Source organism: Canis lupus, chromosome 5 (assembly GCF_048164855.1).
Source record: "Canis lupus baileyi chromosome 5, mCanLup2.hap1, whole genome shotgun sequence".
NCBI classification, from domain to species: Eukaryota; Metazoa; Chordata; class Mammalia; order Carnivora; family Canidae; genus Canis; species Canis lupus.
Window position 1 is genome coordinate 23,127,142 of NC_132842.1, and position 14,666 is coordinate 23,141,807.

Consider the following 14,666-nt stretch of genomic DNA (forward strand, 5'->3'; position numbering starts at 1 on the left):
TCCCGGAATCCATGTGCAACAGCAAGGACAGGGCTCAGCCAGGGGAAACAGCAGGTAGCCCCTGAGAGGCACCCTTCCCACGTGCTACCACACACCCTCTACTCAAAGGCATGTCCTAGAATTTGATTGGGAAAGCAAGAACACTACCACCTCACACCCACCAGGATGGCTCTAATCAAAAAGACAGGCGCTAAGATGGTTGGTGAGGATGTGGGGAGAGGAGAGCCCTCACACCCCACTGGTGGGAATGTAGGATGGTGTGGCTGCTGTTGGAAACACTGTGCAAGTTCCTCAAAAGCTTAAGCATAGAGTTACCGCATGATCTCACAGTTCCATTCCCAGGCATCTACCCAAGAGAACTGAGAAACATACATCTACACAAAAACTTGTACATTAATATCCATAGCAGCATCACTGCTGAGAGCACAAGAGTGGGAATGATGGAAATGCTCACCAGTGGGTGAACGGATAAATAAAATGTGATCCATCCGTACGATGGGATTGTTTTCACCAAGAGAAAGAAATGAGGTATGGTACCTGCTACAACATGAATGAACCTTGAAAACATTATGCTTGAGCGAGTGAAGCCGATGGCAAAGATCACATTTATATAACATTTGCAGAAGAGGCACATGGGTGGAGGCAGACAGTAGATGTGTGGTTGCTGGGGGCAGGGGAGGGGTGAGAAAATGTGGAGTGGTGGTGCCAGCTCATAAGTATAGGCTCTCTTTTTGGGGTAATGAATATGTTCTAAATTTAGATTGTGGTGATGGTTGTAGAGCCCGTCAATATACTAAAAAACCATTGAGTTGTACACTTGAAATGGCTGGAGTGCATGGTCCGTAAATTATACCTCAATAAAGTGCTGGGTTTTGTTTTGTTTTGTTTTTAAGAATTACTAACAAAGAAGTATGGGCCTCCTTCACTTAAAGAATAAAGCTTCCAGCTCCACCCCACACCAGCATTTTGGTTACACATAGAGATTTAATCACAAGAGCATTCAATGCAAGGAAAGAACAAAATGTGCAATAAATTTAAGCCTAAGTTGGAGTCCTCTGTTGGAAGTCAGGAGGCGAATGTAGAATTAAAATGTGAGTTAGTAGCTGAGAACTGAAAAGGTCCACATGTGGCACAGAAATGTTTGCTGCACAGAAAAACCAAACGGAATCTGCTTTCTATGAAACCCGGAAATAGGGTTGGTGGGTATTTCTGAACACAGCCCCTGCCTTCCCCTCTCTGTTGTTGATTCATTTATTATTTTCCAGCACCTTCTCAGGTTCACTTTGGAGTGAGTTACCCATTGATGCCTGTCCTTCTTTTTTTTTTTTTTTTTTAAGATTTATCTATTTATGATAGACACAGATAGAGAGAGAGAGGCAGAGACACAGGTAGAGGGAGAAGCAGGCTCCATGCCGGGAACCCGATGCGGGACTCGATCTCGGGACCCCAGGATCGTGCCCTGGGCCAAAGGCAGGCACCGAACCGCTGAGCCACCCAGGGATCCCCCGATGCCTGTCCTTCTAAGAGAACAGATCTGGTTGGAGTAAGGCCTTTATTCTGGCTTAAATATCTGGACTGGGCTTTTTCTTTTTTTTTTTTCTTTTCTTTTTTTCTTTTCTTTTCTTTTCTTTTAAGATTTTATTTATTTGGGGGAAGGGGAGAGTTTAGAGGGAAAGGGAGAGGCAGGCTCCCTGATGAACAGGGAGCCCAAAGCTGGGCTCGATCCCAGGACCCTGAGATCATGACCTGAGCCGAAGACAGATGTTTAACCAGCTGAGCCACCCAGGCGTGGTCCCTGGACTGAGCTTTGGTATAGGAGCAACTGCCCTTTATCTTCAGATTCTGTCAAAGATAACAAAATGCATCCAAGAGAATTTTTTTTACAAATGGTATTTGTGCCTCTCAGCAGCTGACTTTCACCTGACAGAGACCATAACAGTTCTCCATCAGTCTTAGGGCTGACATTTTCTAAAACAGTTGGGTAACTAATCACTAAATAATTAAAATGGATTACATTAGAATGCATTTCTGCATATATTTCTTGGGCTACTATAAATATACTTCTCCGTGTGCACACAATTTCCTGTATCTTTATGTGTTTGCAAATTTCGTCCCTAATTGCGCTGCATATTACTTTCAACTTAGAGCTTTTCCAAGTCCTTCTTGAGGCGGTAATTATGTCTGAAAACATCCCTAGAGTCGGGCAAAGGCATTTATTGCTTTGAGAAGAATTCCTCTGTCTTTACAAATACAGTGAACGAGAGTCTGGAAGCAGGGACAGAAAACCCAGAGGCGGAGGTAGACACAAGGAAGATGAACAGCTGTGCAAGGCGGGGAGCAGCTGGCAGGGTAGGGGTGGCTCCGTGTGCAAACCCCACCTGCCTCTCCTGCCATCACCCTGGGCCGGAGCTCCTGGCTTGGCCACACCTGCCATCTCCCCAGGTCAGCACCTGACTTAGAGTTTCCAGCCCCAGTCCCTTCCCAAATATGGAACCACAGGACCAAGACTTCGGTTCCCACTTGTGATGTTCCCCAGGGGGTACGATGGGCCAACACTCAGCAACAAGGCCAATCCTGCCAACTGACTCAATCCTCAGACTCTTTTCACCCCAAATGTTAGCAAGAAGTCTCCTGAAAGGAGAAGTGACTCTGTAATCGCTCTTACCGGCGCCTTCCTGGTATCTCAAATGCTGTTCGTCACCCCTTAGTCACCCACAGGGCCAATGATTCATCACTCTTAAAATCTAGTGAGTGACTGTGTAAGTGGTAAGCTGCCCAGAAAACCCTGATTTTCTATTACTTTCAAAGAAAGAATAAAGAACGTGGTTAGAGAGGGAGGAGTCACCAAGGCAAGTGCAGATCCTTCTTTTGCCTGCTGAGCCCTGAGATCATGTCCCTGTTCCATTACAATGTGCATGTGGTCTGAGCAGGTCACTGCCACCCTCTGCACTGTGATCCCCCAGATGCACACGCAGGCATGCAAACTCAGACCCGCAGATAGACATACGTGCACAGACACGCATGTGTGGACACACATACACACACACACATCCGTGTCTCGTTGCTCTGCGCACTCTAAACCACTTTCAAAGCACGGGCTTCGTGGTCGATGGCAGTGGTGCTGTTTGCATGCACCACATCCCATATGCCGTCGAGGAAGCTGCCCCACCAAAGTCTGAGTTACGGACCTCAAATCTCGGGCAGAATCAGATACGCTGAAGACACTGGGCAGTGTCCTCCACCAGCACATCTGCTGAAGCTACCAACCCTGGAGAGGTTGCGTCTCTGTCCCCATGATAAAGATAAAGATTTCAGGTCAGTTGGAGTAAGTCTTGCTGTTCTCAGGAACTAATAGGTTTATATTCGGGAATGCTGTTAAAAGCTTATTATGGCACCTTTATACTTAAAAGATTCCCAGACCATAAGCTAAATATACATTTAACTTTAAAAATTGTTTTAAAGTCACATTGTTGAATCATAGAGTAAAACAGTGCCTTTAAAACTGCCCCTATCTATTCCGTAATTACACGCTTTGGATAAGAGCTTGGTTCACAGCCAAAATCCCCAGAGGATGGAGAACATGAGCTCAGGGACACAGGCAAAAGCTGACTATGATGTAGCTTGCATTTGTTTTTTCTTGAGAATTCCAAGGTGGTTAACTAATGTTAATGGAGCAATCATTTTCCACATACTATTAGTTTTACATTTTTCTTTTGTTTTCTTTTCATTCTTCCTTCCTTCCTTTCTTCCCTTCTTCCTTCCTTCTGTCTTAATGAAACAACCTCTGGTGATGGAGTGTTTGTAGAAAAGCAAGATTCTTTAGTATCCCCTTGCCTTGTATGACAGAGTGTGTGGAAATAAAGGATTAATATGTAGGAATGAAATCATGTATAATGTTTTACCCTAGAGCTCTTACTCATGGTGATAAAATTCATCAAAGAAGAGTTTAAATGAAAATGTTCCTCACATATTAATTAATTAATGCCTTTACCCATAGCAAAAAGGGAAAGGAATTAAGAGAAGATGATTTATAGAAACACAACATTGGAAACCATCACTAGAGTTTTGCATTATCAGTGGTAGGCATGTCCTTGACTTGCCTGATCATGGTAAGTGCACACACAAACACAAAAAAATAAAAATCAGCTACGGCCACACCCTGTGTTATCCACTTTAAGTATAGCACCTCATTATTTCCTCTTTGGCATATAACAACCTATTGAATTCAGATGCAGATACCCTTCTGAAACAAGGTTAAAAATGATCAAAACCTGGGGCACCTGGGTGGCTGGCTCAATTGGTTGAGCATCCAACTCCTGGTTTCAGCTCAGGTCATGATCTCAGGGTCAAGAGATCAAGCCCTGCAGTGGGCTCTGTGCTCAGCACAGAGTCTGATTGAGATTCTCTTTCTCCTTTGCCCGCTGCCCCTCCCCCCATGCTTGCTAGTGCTCATTCTCTCTCTCTCTGTCTCTCAAATAAATAAATAAATCTTTAAAAATGATCAAAACTCAAAAAACTTAATAGAGATGGAAAATAGCTATACCCCATTTAACTGGATATCTTCCCTTGGGTTGAGGTCTTCATAGGGCTTATCTGACACGTGATAGAGCCACAAGAGCTTTTGTAGAAAATGCCCCATCGTGGGGAGAAATGAGATATGTTGCCTTTACCTCTTTTATCTGCTTTCCCCCAAAATCACAGATGTTGATATTAAATCTGATAGATAAGTTTTCTTACAGCCCTTTTAATCCTAATGTAAACTTGGGAAATTTCCAAAGAAAATGCCTGTGTTTTGGTAAAGCACCCCCAGAAATAGCAACCCCTCCAGTGTTGATATAAAGTTAGATTTTTGCTTCACCACACAGAAACTCTTTGCTTCTCTAAGTCTTAAAGAGTTAAGAGAATAGATGGAATGCCTTGGGAATGTTGGCAGGGGAAGCCAGAGCTCCTTCCCCTTTGCTTCTCACCCTGGATGGAATCTTGAAACCACGAGAACCCAGTGATAACCTCCGGGCTTATGCTCTTCCCTAAATTTTGGGTTGACCTGCCCCAAAAGTCAGTTCTGTGTCCAAAGCGGTTCCCCGACAGGGAGGGCTGTGCAATTATCTGCAGGGTGAGAGACTTGTTTTTACCTTGTCCCTGGTTAGTTCCCAGAGACAGAGAGAAAGCATTTTGATTTAGGAGCTATTTGCTAATCCTTGAGGGAAAACAGTCCCTGCAGATTAGTGAGGGTAGAGGGAAGGTAGGAGAGGAGAGTGGGACAGAGGAAACAGAGTTATTTTGACTGCATTTTTCCCTTGCCTGATTAAATCTTGGTGACATTTGAACTTTGAGTTACTAAAAGAACACAGCCCTGTATGTGGGGCCTGGGACCAGAGGGGTAAAGGCGGGGCCTGGAGCTGGCATGGCTGCAGGGCTGCTTGGCTCGGAAGACCTGCTATGTAGCTGGGACCGTCTGCCGTGGGGCCTGACTTCCCGGGTCCTGAGGACGTGCCGAGGGGGACGCCTTCGGGTCCTGCAGCTGATGCTGAAACCATGGTGCATCTCCAGGGCTGTCTACCAGGTGGGACTGAAGCTCTTCTTATGTTTCTTTGTAGCATCAGAAACCAGTGCGGGATGATGGGGGAGCAGTGTACGCTGTTGTCACATGTTTAGTATTTTGATGAGTGGTGTAATAATGGGGGAGCGGCTAATGGTGATCGAACATCATCTTCTAGGTACCAGGCACCGCGACAGGTGCTTCGTACACAGGATGCAATTCAGTCTTTGAGCAACCAGATAAAGTAGGTGCTTTTGTCACTATTTTGAGATGAGGTTATTGGAACTCAGAGAAGTTTATCATTCGTTCAAAGTCACGCTGCTGGTGAAGGACAGAGCCCTGTGATTTAAAGCAAAGGTTTCTGGCTATAAAGACAAGGATGCCTTTTCCGTGAGCTCATGTTCCTCTCACATGAGAGATGCTGTTTTCTCAAAAGATGTGCATGTGTGTGTCCGTGTGTCGGTGGGGGGTGGGGGGGCGGTGGCCAGCTAGTTAGGAGCCGTGGCCATGCACAGGAGACAAGGAGGGAAGAATGCGGAGAAACAGCACTGAGTCTCTGTCCTCACCTCGCTGCCCTTTGGTGGCTTCCCCGGCAGGCTCTGAAGTCAGACATCCACACACGGCCTCTTCTTCTCAAGAGAGAACATTGCCTGCAGGAGGGTGGCCCTTCTTTTGAGTCCACCGGCTGGGGGTGCAGGGCACTTCGCAGGGGAAAATGAGAGGGTCTGCTGTCCCCAGCCATCCGTCCAGACTGGTGGCATTCCCCCAGGCTCCGCTTGCCACAGGGACTGCCCCAGCTCAGACTGAGAGAAAGGACCAGACCTGACCAGGGGTGTGAAGGCAGAGCATTAAAGGGGGGGCTCTTCCCCGGACTGCTCTCAAAGGGGCTGTCACTAGCTCTTCCTCCATTGATGGTTTCCCTCATTAAGTCAACTTGAGTGGTTTTGCTGTCTTGGTTAGCTGGCTCACCCCACTGCTTGGAACCAAGGACGTACAGCTGGCCTTTGTGCTTTTAGGCATAATTTGGCAGCATAAATCCCTTAATGAACTGTAATGGCTAAACAGTGCGGGGCCATGTGGCCTCCCCTCCCCTGACCTCTCCTCATGGAATGTCTGGACTCACTGAAGGGACGTCTCCTTGGAAGACGTGCCCAAGAGCCCTGCGTAGATTTCACAGAGGGACACAGCCCTCCAGGGCTCCCACTCCTGCTTCTTCATCACCTCGTCAGCAGACGGGGTGCACACGGTTCAGGTGGTTTCTGGGAAAGAGCTCTTTTTCCAGAACTCTTGTGTTTGAAGGGCACATACCTTGAGTGTTACTACAAACAGCAAATCTGTCTGTAATAGATCAGAAAAGAAACTTGAAAGCAGTCTTCCCAGATTTGACAGTGGGCTGAAAAATGCATACGGTTTTTCCAAACGATGAGTTGTGAATCTGAAAGAATCCTGGACAAAGTCTCCCAGGTGGGAGAGTCAAGTAGTCACGTGGTTGGTCTGCCCATCTGAAGCTTTTCCTGTACTTCTGGTTGGCATTTGGTATAATTCCATAATCAGGACCATCCTAATGATCTAATTCTTCTTAGCTGTTGCTGTGATCGCGCATGAGTCTGGGGGTCTCGGGTCCCTACCTGGATCTCCCACTTTATCTCTTGTTTGTCTTCTCTGGTGTCTCATCAAGTTATATAAAAACCAAGACTCTACATCAAGTAAGCAGGGCGGGCTAGCCCCCACTCAAGGGGCTTTTTCCAGGACTTCCCTTAACTTTGTGAGTGTCCTGAAGAGAACACTGAATTATTGGCCTCCAGGCCTGGAAAAAAAAAAAAAAATGCTGCTGCTCAGCCTTACCTCAACTCACCAGCCCTGTGAGAAGCTAATTGCACATTCGGCTCATTCACCGCCTGCCTGTGGCTGAGCCAGGCTGGTCAGCCCGGGGCCAATGCCTGTGACCTGCACAGCCTTGTCCACAGCCAGCAGGTAATGCCCACACGTGCCAGAGGAAAGCAGTCACTGAGCAGGGAGCCAGGATGGCAAGTCTAATCACTGACCCAGGGGTCCAGGTTGGCAGCTTTACCTGTTCCCAGCCCCCACTCACACTGGCAAGCAGAGTTGATTTGAAAGGACATTTAGAATAAAATACTGGCTCATCCTCAAAAGCTCACAGCCTCCTGGGGAAGAATCGAGAAACCAAATAATTGCATTTTGACTAATAACATCCTCAAGGTAAGAGCAGAGAGAAACTAATGTTGCTAGGGGAAGACTTTACCAGAAAATCTTGTATTCTCTCACAGCCTTTGCTTCCTCCCTTGTAAAGTAGGGGTGATAGTTCAAAGTGGTGCACGGATTGAGTAAGAAGGACACATTTGTGAGTGTGCTACGCATACCAAAGCATGTAGAAATGGGACATGCTGGGTTTTTTTAAATATATACTATACTCTTAACTTTTTTTTTATCTTGGGAAGAATTCATCGAGAGTGTCCTTATGAGGTGACTAATGGCCATTCCTATATATTTTGTTAAGTCTAGGTGCTCTCCTTTATTCACACCCTGCTTCCACACTCATGACACTTCTGGCACCAGGTGTGGGGGGTTTCCACACCAAGCAATTAGGGCATGGACTCTCAAGAGCACAGACTCCCCAGGTTAGGAGCTGCACCCCCACGTGAGATGCCAGTAACAAGTAGTAAGTCCCAGATTACACGTGACTTCTGTCTGACTTGGCTACAAATCAGATGGTCCCCGGACCCCCCTCTTGGGTTCCATCATTGCTAGGACAGCTCACAGAACTCAGGGACACGCTTCTTATGTTTACCAGTGTATTATGTGATGAAGGCTATGACAGAGGATTGGGATGAACAGCCCGATGAAGAGATATACAGGGGGTGACTGGGAGGATTCTGGGCTCCTGTTCCCCTTGGAGTTTGGGTTGTGCCACCTTCCCGGCTGGTAGCTTTGTTCACCAGACTGGAAGCTCTCTGAACCCAGTACTTTCAGGATGATTCTTCATGAAGACATGATCAATCATTAACTCTATTAACAGTCCCTCTCCCCTTCCTGGAGGTTGGAGGGGTAGGGCTGAAAGTTCCAAGTTTCTAATTATAGCTTTCTGGTGCCCAGCCCCCATCCAGGAGCCCAGCCAGAGTCGCCTCATTAGAACAAAAAACACAGCTACCACCCAGGAAATTCCAAGGGATTTAGGAGTTCTGTTCCAGGAACCAGGGTCAAACACCAAATAGTAGAACAGAAGATGTTCCCCTTGCTTTTATCACTTAGGAAAATTAAAAGGGTTTTAGGAGCTCTGCGCCAGGAAGGAGGAGCAGGGACCAATATATATTTTTTCTATTATTTCATAGCAGTGGTTTCATGGTTTACAGTCTCTCTTGTTGGCTAAAGTGATGGCTGTCAATCCTGGCTGAACTTCAGATTCAACTAGGAAGGTTTAAAAACTCCCCATACCCAGGCCCAACTCTCAGAGATTCTGATATAATTGATATCAGAAGTGGAGTCTGGGTATTGGTCTGTTTTTAAAGCTTTCCAGGTGATTCTAATGTGCCAGCGGGTCCCTGAGCAGAAGGAGGCCCAGTCTACTGTCAGACACTAAGCAGATGTTGGCAGAACCACAAGGGGCCACCTTAAAATACACTCATACATATATTAATTTCATGAGCCCCACCTTATACCTAATGATTCAGAATAAGTATCGGGCCTGGCAATCTGTATATGATCCACAATATCAGAAAGAACCACTAACGGAAGACAAAAAAAAAGCATTATATGTCCCCTAAAAAGTGAGGGTTATAACTAAGGATGAGATAATCATGAGAAAGAATTCAGTTCATTTTCAGCCCATTGCTCGGCACGTGCATAGCGCTCCATAAATGTTAGCAGTTTTCCGTGTCACAAGAACGAACACGATCACACAGCTCCCACAGAGGTATGATGGTCAGTCAGCACAGAGTGACCCCTCTAGAACAGGACGGCAGCCCCCGGGGGCAACTTGCCTCGTCCCCAGATCCCCATCACTCTCCAGGCAGGTGGGAGGCAGCGCTGCCCAGAGCGCCCGCTCTTCCCCACAGGGACATTTGCCTTTCTGCAGTGGCTGGCGCTCAGCACTTCTTTCTCGCGTCACTCTCTCGGACCAGGCCTCACTGTGGAGCCTACAATCGATACAGAATCTATAATTCGATAATCCAGGGTAGGGATATTTTGAAAGAAAAATAACTTAAAAATAACTTAAAAGAAAAATAACTTAAAATTAGGCAAACTTAGGTGTGAAGGGAAAATCACAGCCCATTCCAACGTAAGAAAGCAAACACCATAAGCATCATGAAATCCAGAGAAATGACGTGTCCGTTAATTAACTGCCTGACACATCGCTGTTACCCTTCTTTGTCCTGTATCTTATGACTGCCTTACTCCGTGATCTCTTCTTCCCTGGGCAATCACTCTCTTCCGCTAGCACGGCTGATCAAAAAGTGTCCCTTCATTACTGTTAAGCTAGAAAGCTTTCTTTCAGAGGCCCAACACGTTGTTGGAAATAGTGCGCAAATTTTTGGAATTGCTGTCAAATTTGGAAAGCCTTCTGCCAGGCTTCATTTCCATATGATCTGTTACCGAACATACTTGTTTACAGTAAAAGCACAGGTACGTGCCCTCTAAACACAGGAATTCTGGGGAAATTCAATTACATTCTATTCCCTTTGATAAGAAAAAAAGAAAATTATAGGGTGCTTTTGTGATTGTGTATGTTGTATATTATATATACTACTGACAGAGGGAAAACCTTCCACTCCTTGACAAACTCCTTACTTATAATTTTACCAGTCTGATAGTTGGAAGGTTTCTCCACAGACTAGATTCTGGCTCTTAGCATTTCATTTTATTAGTTTTTTAAAAGATTTAATTTATTTACTTGACAGAGAGAGAGAGAGAGAACACAAGTGGGGGAGTGGGAGAGGGAGAAGCCGGCTCCCTGCTGACCAGGGAGCCTGATGAGGGGCTCCATCCCAGGACCCTGGGATTGTAACCTGAGCTGAAGGCAGATGTTTAACCCACTGAGCCACCCAGGAGCCTTTGGCTCTTTGCATTTTAAACTTTATTTCTCCTGTGTGGATGGAGGTCACATACCTCCACAGCCAAGTGCTATAACATGTAGTAATATCTGCATAAAATCTCTCTCTGGTCTGTCATGGACGACACAGGTGTCAGTAGCACCTAGGGGTGAGGAAGCTGGCTAGAACCCATTTCCACACTGGTACAGCTCACCTCCACCTTTTCATAGCTGGAAATGACTGTGAGCCTCACACATACATATATCCCACTAGACTCAAACTACATGTACCTCTACTCAACTTTACCCTTAGCTGAATTCCAAAAATGCCCCCAGCTACCTCCTCAAGAGGGAAAGTTTAATAGAGGGGAGGGCAGTGCAGAAAGAGCCATGAGTCATAACTGATGACAATTAAAATAGCTCACTTCTACAAATATGAGTATTTGCACATATTGCCAGGAATTGTCCTGGAGACTTGAGAGAGACCCCAAGAAGTAAGGAGCCCTGAAGTTTAAGCTTCATGATAAATGCACCCCTGTACCCTTCCAGCCACCCCCCAACCCGCCTTGGTTGTGCAGCATGAATTATAGGAAAAATAAAATAAATAAGACCAATAACCTGAATTATTGCCATGCCATAAATTGCTTCTGGCCCCAAAGATGGGGATCACATATGTTTGGCATATGTGAGCCTGTTTTAGATTGTGATAGTTTTTTTAAGTTGGATGTCATCAGTTTTTTTAAAAATTTATCTTTTTTATTTTTGGTCTATTTGTAGAAACTGCACCCTTCATGAGAGTTGTCAACTCTGTTTCTGCTTTTTATTTTCTAATGCCTGCTGAACAGAGCACAAAAGGGGCGACTTACCTGGTCCTCCTGACTTCAGGATGGAAGCTGTATCAGAGAAAGTAGGGCTGCAAAAATGTCCCAGGGCACATTCCCATCTTCCTCCAGGAAGTGTGGTCTGTTCCATGTTTTCAAATTATCTGTGTTCACCCATCACTGCTGCTTCTGGGAGGAAACAGGGCCGTGGCTCTCGTGACCACCCGAGTATCAGGAATCAGGGAAGAGTCCTTTTTAAATCATATGTGCCAGTTCCGTCGCAGTGCTCTGCCCCCAGCTCTTCATGCCACAGAGCCAGGCCTGCAATGATCTAGCCACACTGGGGCAAGTGAGCTGATCCATGAGCTTGGCCCTACCCTCGTGGGATGGGGTGAATTGTCCAAGAGAAAGGTGTGTGTGTTTTCTTCCTAGTAGAAAACCTGTTTCTGAAACTGAGAGGTTCTAGAGATGGAACTATTCTGAAAGTGCAACTCTGTCAGCTGTCTGCATGATGAGTTATAGTGATGTCAGGGCTGCGTTGCCCTAACAATGAGCAAGTCCTCCAAAATGAGATTGGGTTTTTCACCGATCCATCCGTATCTTCTGAAACAACTAATACAACCAATCTGGGACCGGTGGATTTTGCCATGATTCCAGCAAACGTTTCCACATGTGGAAAGTTAGGCTTTGATTCTCAATTTGCTATTTTGGCTGTTCCCCTTTCATCATTGCGTTATGGCAATGTATGTTTTCAAAGGGCTGTGCCCTTTGTATTATTTAATGCCTACAGATGGTGTGGGGCTTAGAGTTTTCTCCAGTGATCTGTAACATGTGTTCCGGGTAAAGTAGCGGGGGGGGGGGGGGGGGGAGGGGGGGGAAGGAGGTTTGCACCCAGAAGAACAATTAGCTAGTATCGTATGTCTTTCTAAGTTTTGTCAAGTCTGTGCATTTGTGTGTTTTACCCTTTTCTGCCACTCACTGGTTGGTGCCTGTCAGTAAAGGATGATGTGTTCGCGTTTCCCCCAGCGCTTGAACGTCACACACCCTGTCTTTTGCAACAGTCTGTTCCCACATTGACACGGAAGCACGTCTCTGCAATCAGACCGGGAGCGAAACTCCCATTCTTGGATTTTCTCATTCTTCTTTGATGTGGACAGAGTTTGCAACCGATGTAAGAACTCGATTTTTACTTTGTTCGTCAAATATTTTTTGAGTCTCACATGTGGTATGTTTTCATCCTCCAGGAAGGCATTTTCCTCAGTTCCAGTAAGAAAGTAGTACTTTGGAGGTTTAAAAGCCGCCCTCCAGTCAGTTACTACCTCAGCCATCTCTCACTTTGGGTGTCCCTCCCAACACATGCTAATCTACTTCCAAAGCACTGTGAGAATCAACTCAGAATTTTAGCTTTGGACCAATATCAGACTCCCTTTGGACAGTAGGGGCTTCTCAATTCTCCAGAGGTAGGGTCTGTGGATAGTAATCCCATTGGAAAGGGAGTAGCCAGTGTTTCACTTAAATTGTACATTTGGGTGTCTCTGGGTTGGAGCTGATGGAGTCCACGGGGGCCCTCATTTCTCTGCCATCGTGTGAAAAAATGATAACTAAATCAAGAGTTTTTACCTGACATCCTCAAAATGTCCCATTCTTCACAAACTGGTGTCTTTTCAAAATCCCATCTCTCATTATCATAGGAGAGATAATTTTTCACACTTCTTAACTTCAAGAGAACTACACAGGCCTATCTTTTTTTTTTTTTTAAGATTTGATTTATTTGTTGATGAAAGACAGAGAGAGAGGCAGAGACAGAGGCATAGACATAGATTCGATCCCAGGACCCCGGGATCATGACCCAAGCCAAAGGCAGATGCTCAACCACCAAGCCACCCAGGCGCCCCAGGCCTATCTTTGTTATAGTTTACCTGTACTTTCCTTTCTTTCTGATTCTCCACACCACTGGGAGTGTTATAAGTAAAGGGGACCACATCCAGGCTCCGGGAAGCTTGTGGTTGGCCTTCTGTGGACAAAGATTTCAGGAGCAATGCTAGACACTTGCTCTGGGGGCAATACTCAGCTATGCAAATTTGAGTGGATTCTGGAGTCATTTGGAAAACGAGCTGCTGCAGCCAAGTATTCTAAGTTACACTTCTAGCTTTTACAGTAAATCTGGGTATGGCCTATGTCTGCCTCAGCTAGTCCACTAATTAAAAGTGCAGATTCACTCATTCATTCATGTGTTTGCCCATCTATCCAACAAATAATGAGCAAACACCTACTATGAGCTATGTTCTGGAGATGGGATGGTGGACAAAACCAGACATGATTCCATATACTTATAGAGGTTAGATGCCAATGGTGGAGAGCTGACATTCATTCATGCATTGGCACTGATATAATAATTATACAAACTCACATGAAATTACATTCATGAGTCAATGTTTGAGGACAAGGTACCTGGTCGTGTAAGAGGATCCAATACTTGCCTGTTCCTAGATGTTCAGGGAAGTGTTCCTGAGGAGGCAACCCATGAACAGAGATCTTAAAGACAAGTGGGAGTTAACAAGGCTAAGAGGTAGGAGGGAGACGGGCAGGAATAACATGATTCAGAGTTGCTGCGGTACACAGAACAAGAAAACGGAATGTGTCAAGCCTTCTATCACCTGTCCTGACTTAATAGGTGTAATGTGTTTTCTATCATTTACGATAATGATACTGCTTGACCAGTGTGGTCACTGGGTGCTCTTGACTTAGCAGCATCCTAAGCTACCACTGGACCTTCTGAAAACTAGCTGGACTATTTGGGAAGGCCCCACCAACCAGCCTCAGCTGTAAATTTTCTTTTTTCTCAAGGGGATGAGCTCATCCACACACCAGATGGGTTCCCAATAAATGATGATTGTGCAATCTGATTATTTTCATGTCATGCTGACTCCCTTTGGAAGATGGAAACAGGGTATGTGTTCCGTATCATCTTTCTAAGTGAGGAGAATTTCCTCAATAGGGTGGCACACCCTGTAGATTGAGAGAAAATATGTGCGTTAGAACTATCTGCCCATTCCACTATAAAGGGCCCACTAAGAATCAATTCATTTTTATCATAGGGCACATCAGTTAAAGTAACTTGGGCTTCTGCAGCAGGTACTTTGGAAATCTAAGTGACTTGACATGACAGAAATTTATTTCTCACTCATAGTAAGTCCAACAGTGTTCTGGTTGGTAGACAGCCTTCCATGGGATCACTCAGGGTAATTTTATGACTTTG

General features: G+C 45.5%; 1 protein-coding gene across 14 annotated transcripts in view; it reads left to right on the top strand.

Moving 5' to 3' along the window:
• FRMD4A (FERM domain containing 4A) overlaps window positions 1-14,666 on the top strand; it is a 739,423-nt gene that overhangs the window by 446,066 nt on the left and 278,691 nt on the right. For 5 of the 14 annotated variants that reach the window (XM_072825736.1, XM_072825734.1, XM_072825737.1 and 2 more), the window contains exon 1: window positions 5,390-5,563. The exons of the other annotated variants lie outside the window; for them this stretch is intronic. In XM_072825736.1, coding sequence (XP_072681837.1) covers window positions 5,405-5,563 — 159 coding nt within the window. In that variant the 5' untranslated portion in view covers window positions 5,390-5,404. Of the gene's footprint in view, window positions 1-5,389; window positions 5,564-14,666 lie in introns of those variants that run through there. 14 annotated transcript variants of the gene reach the window in all.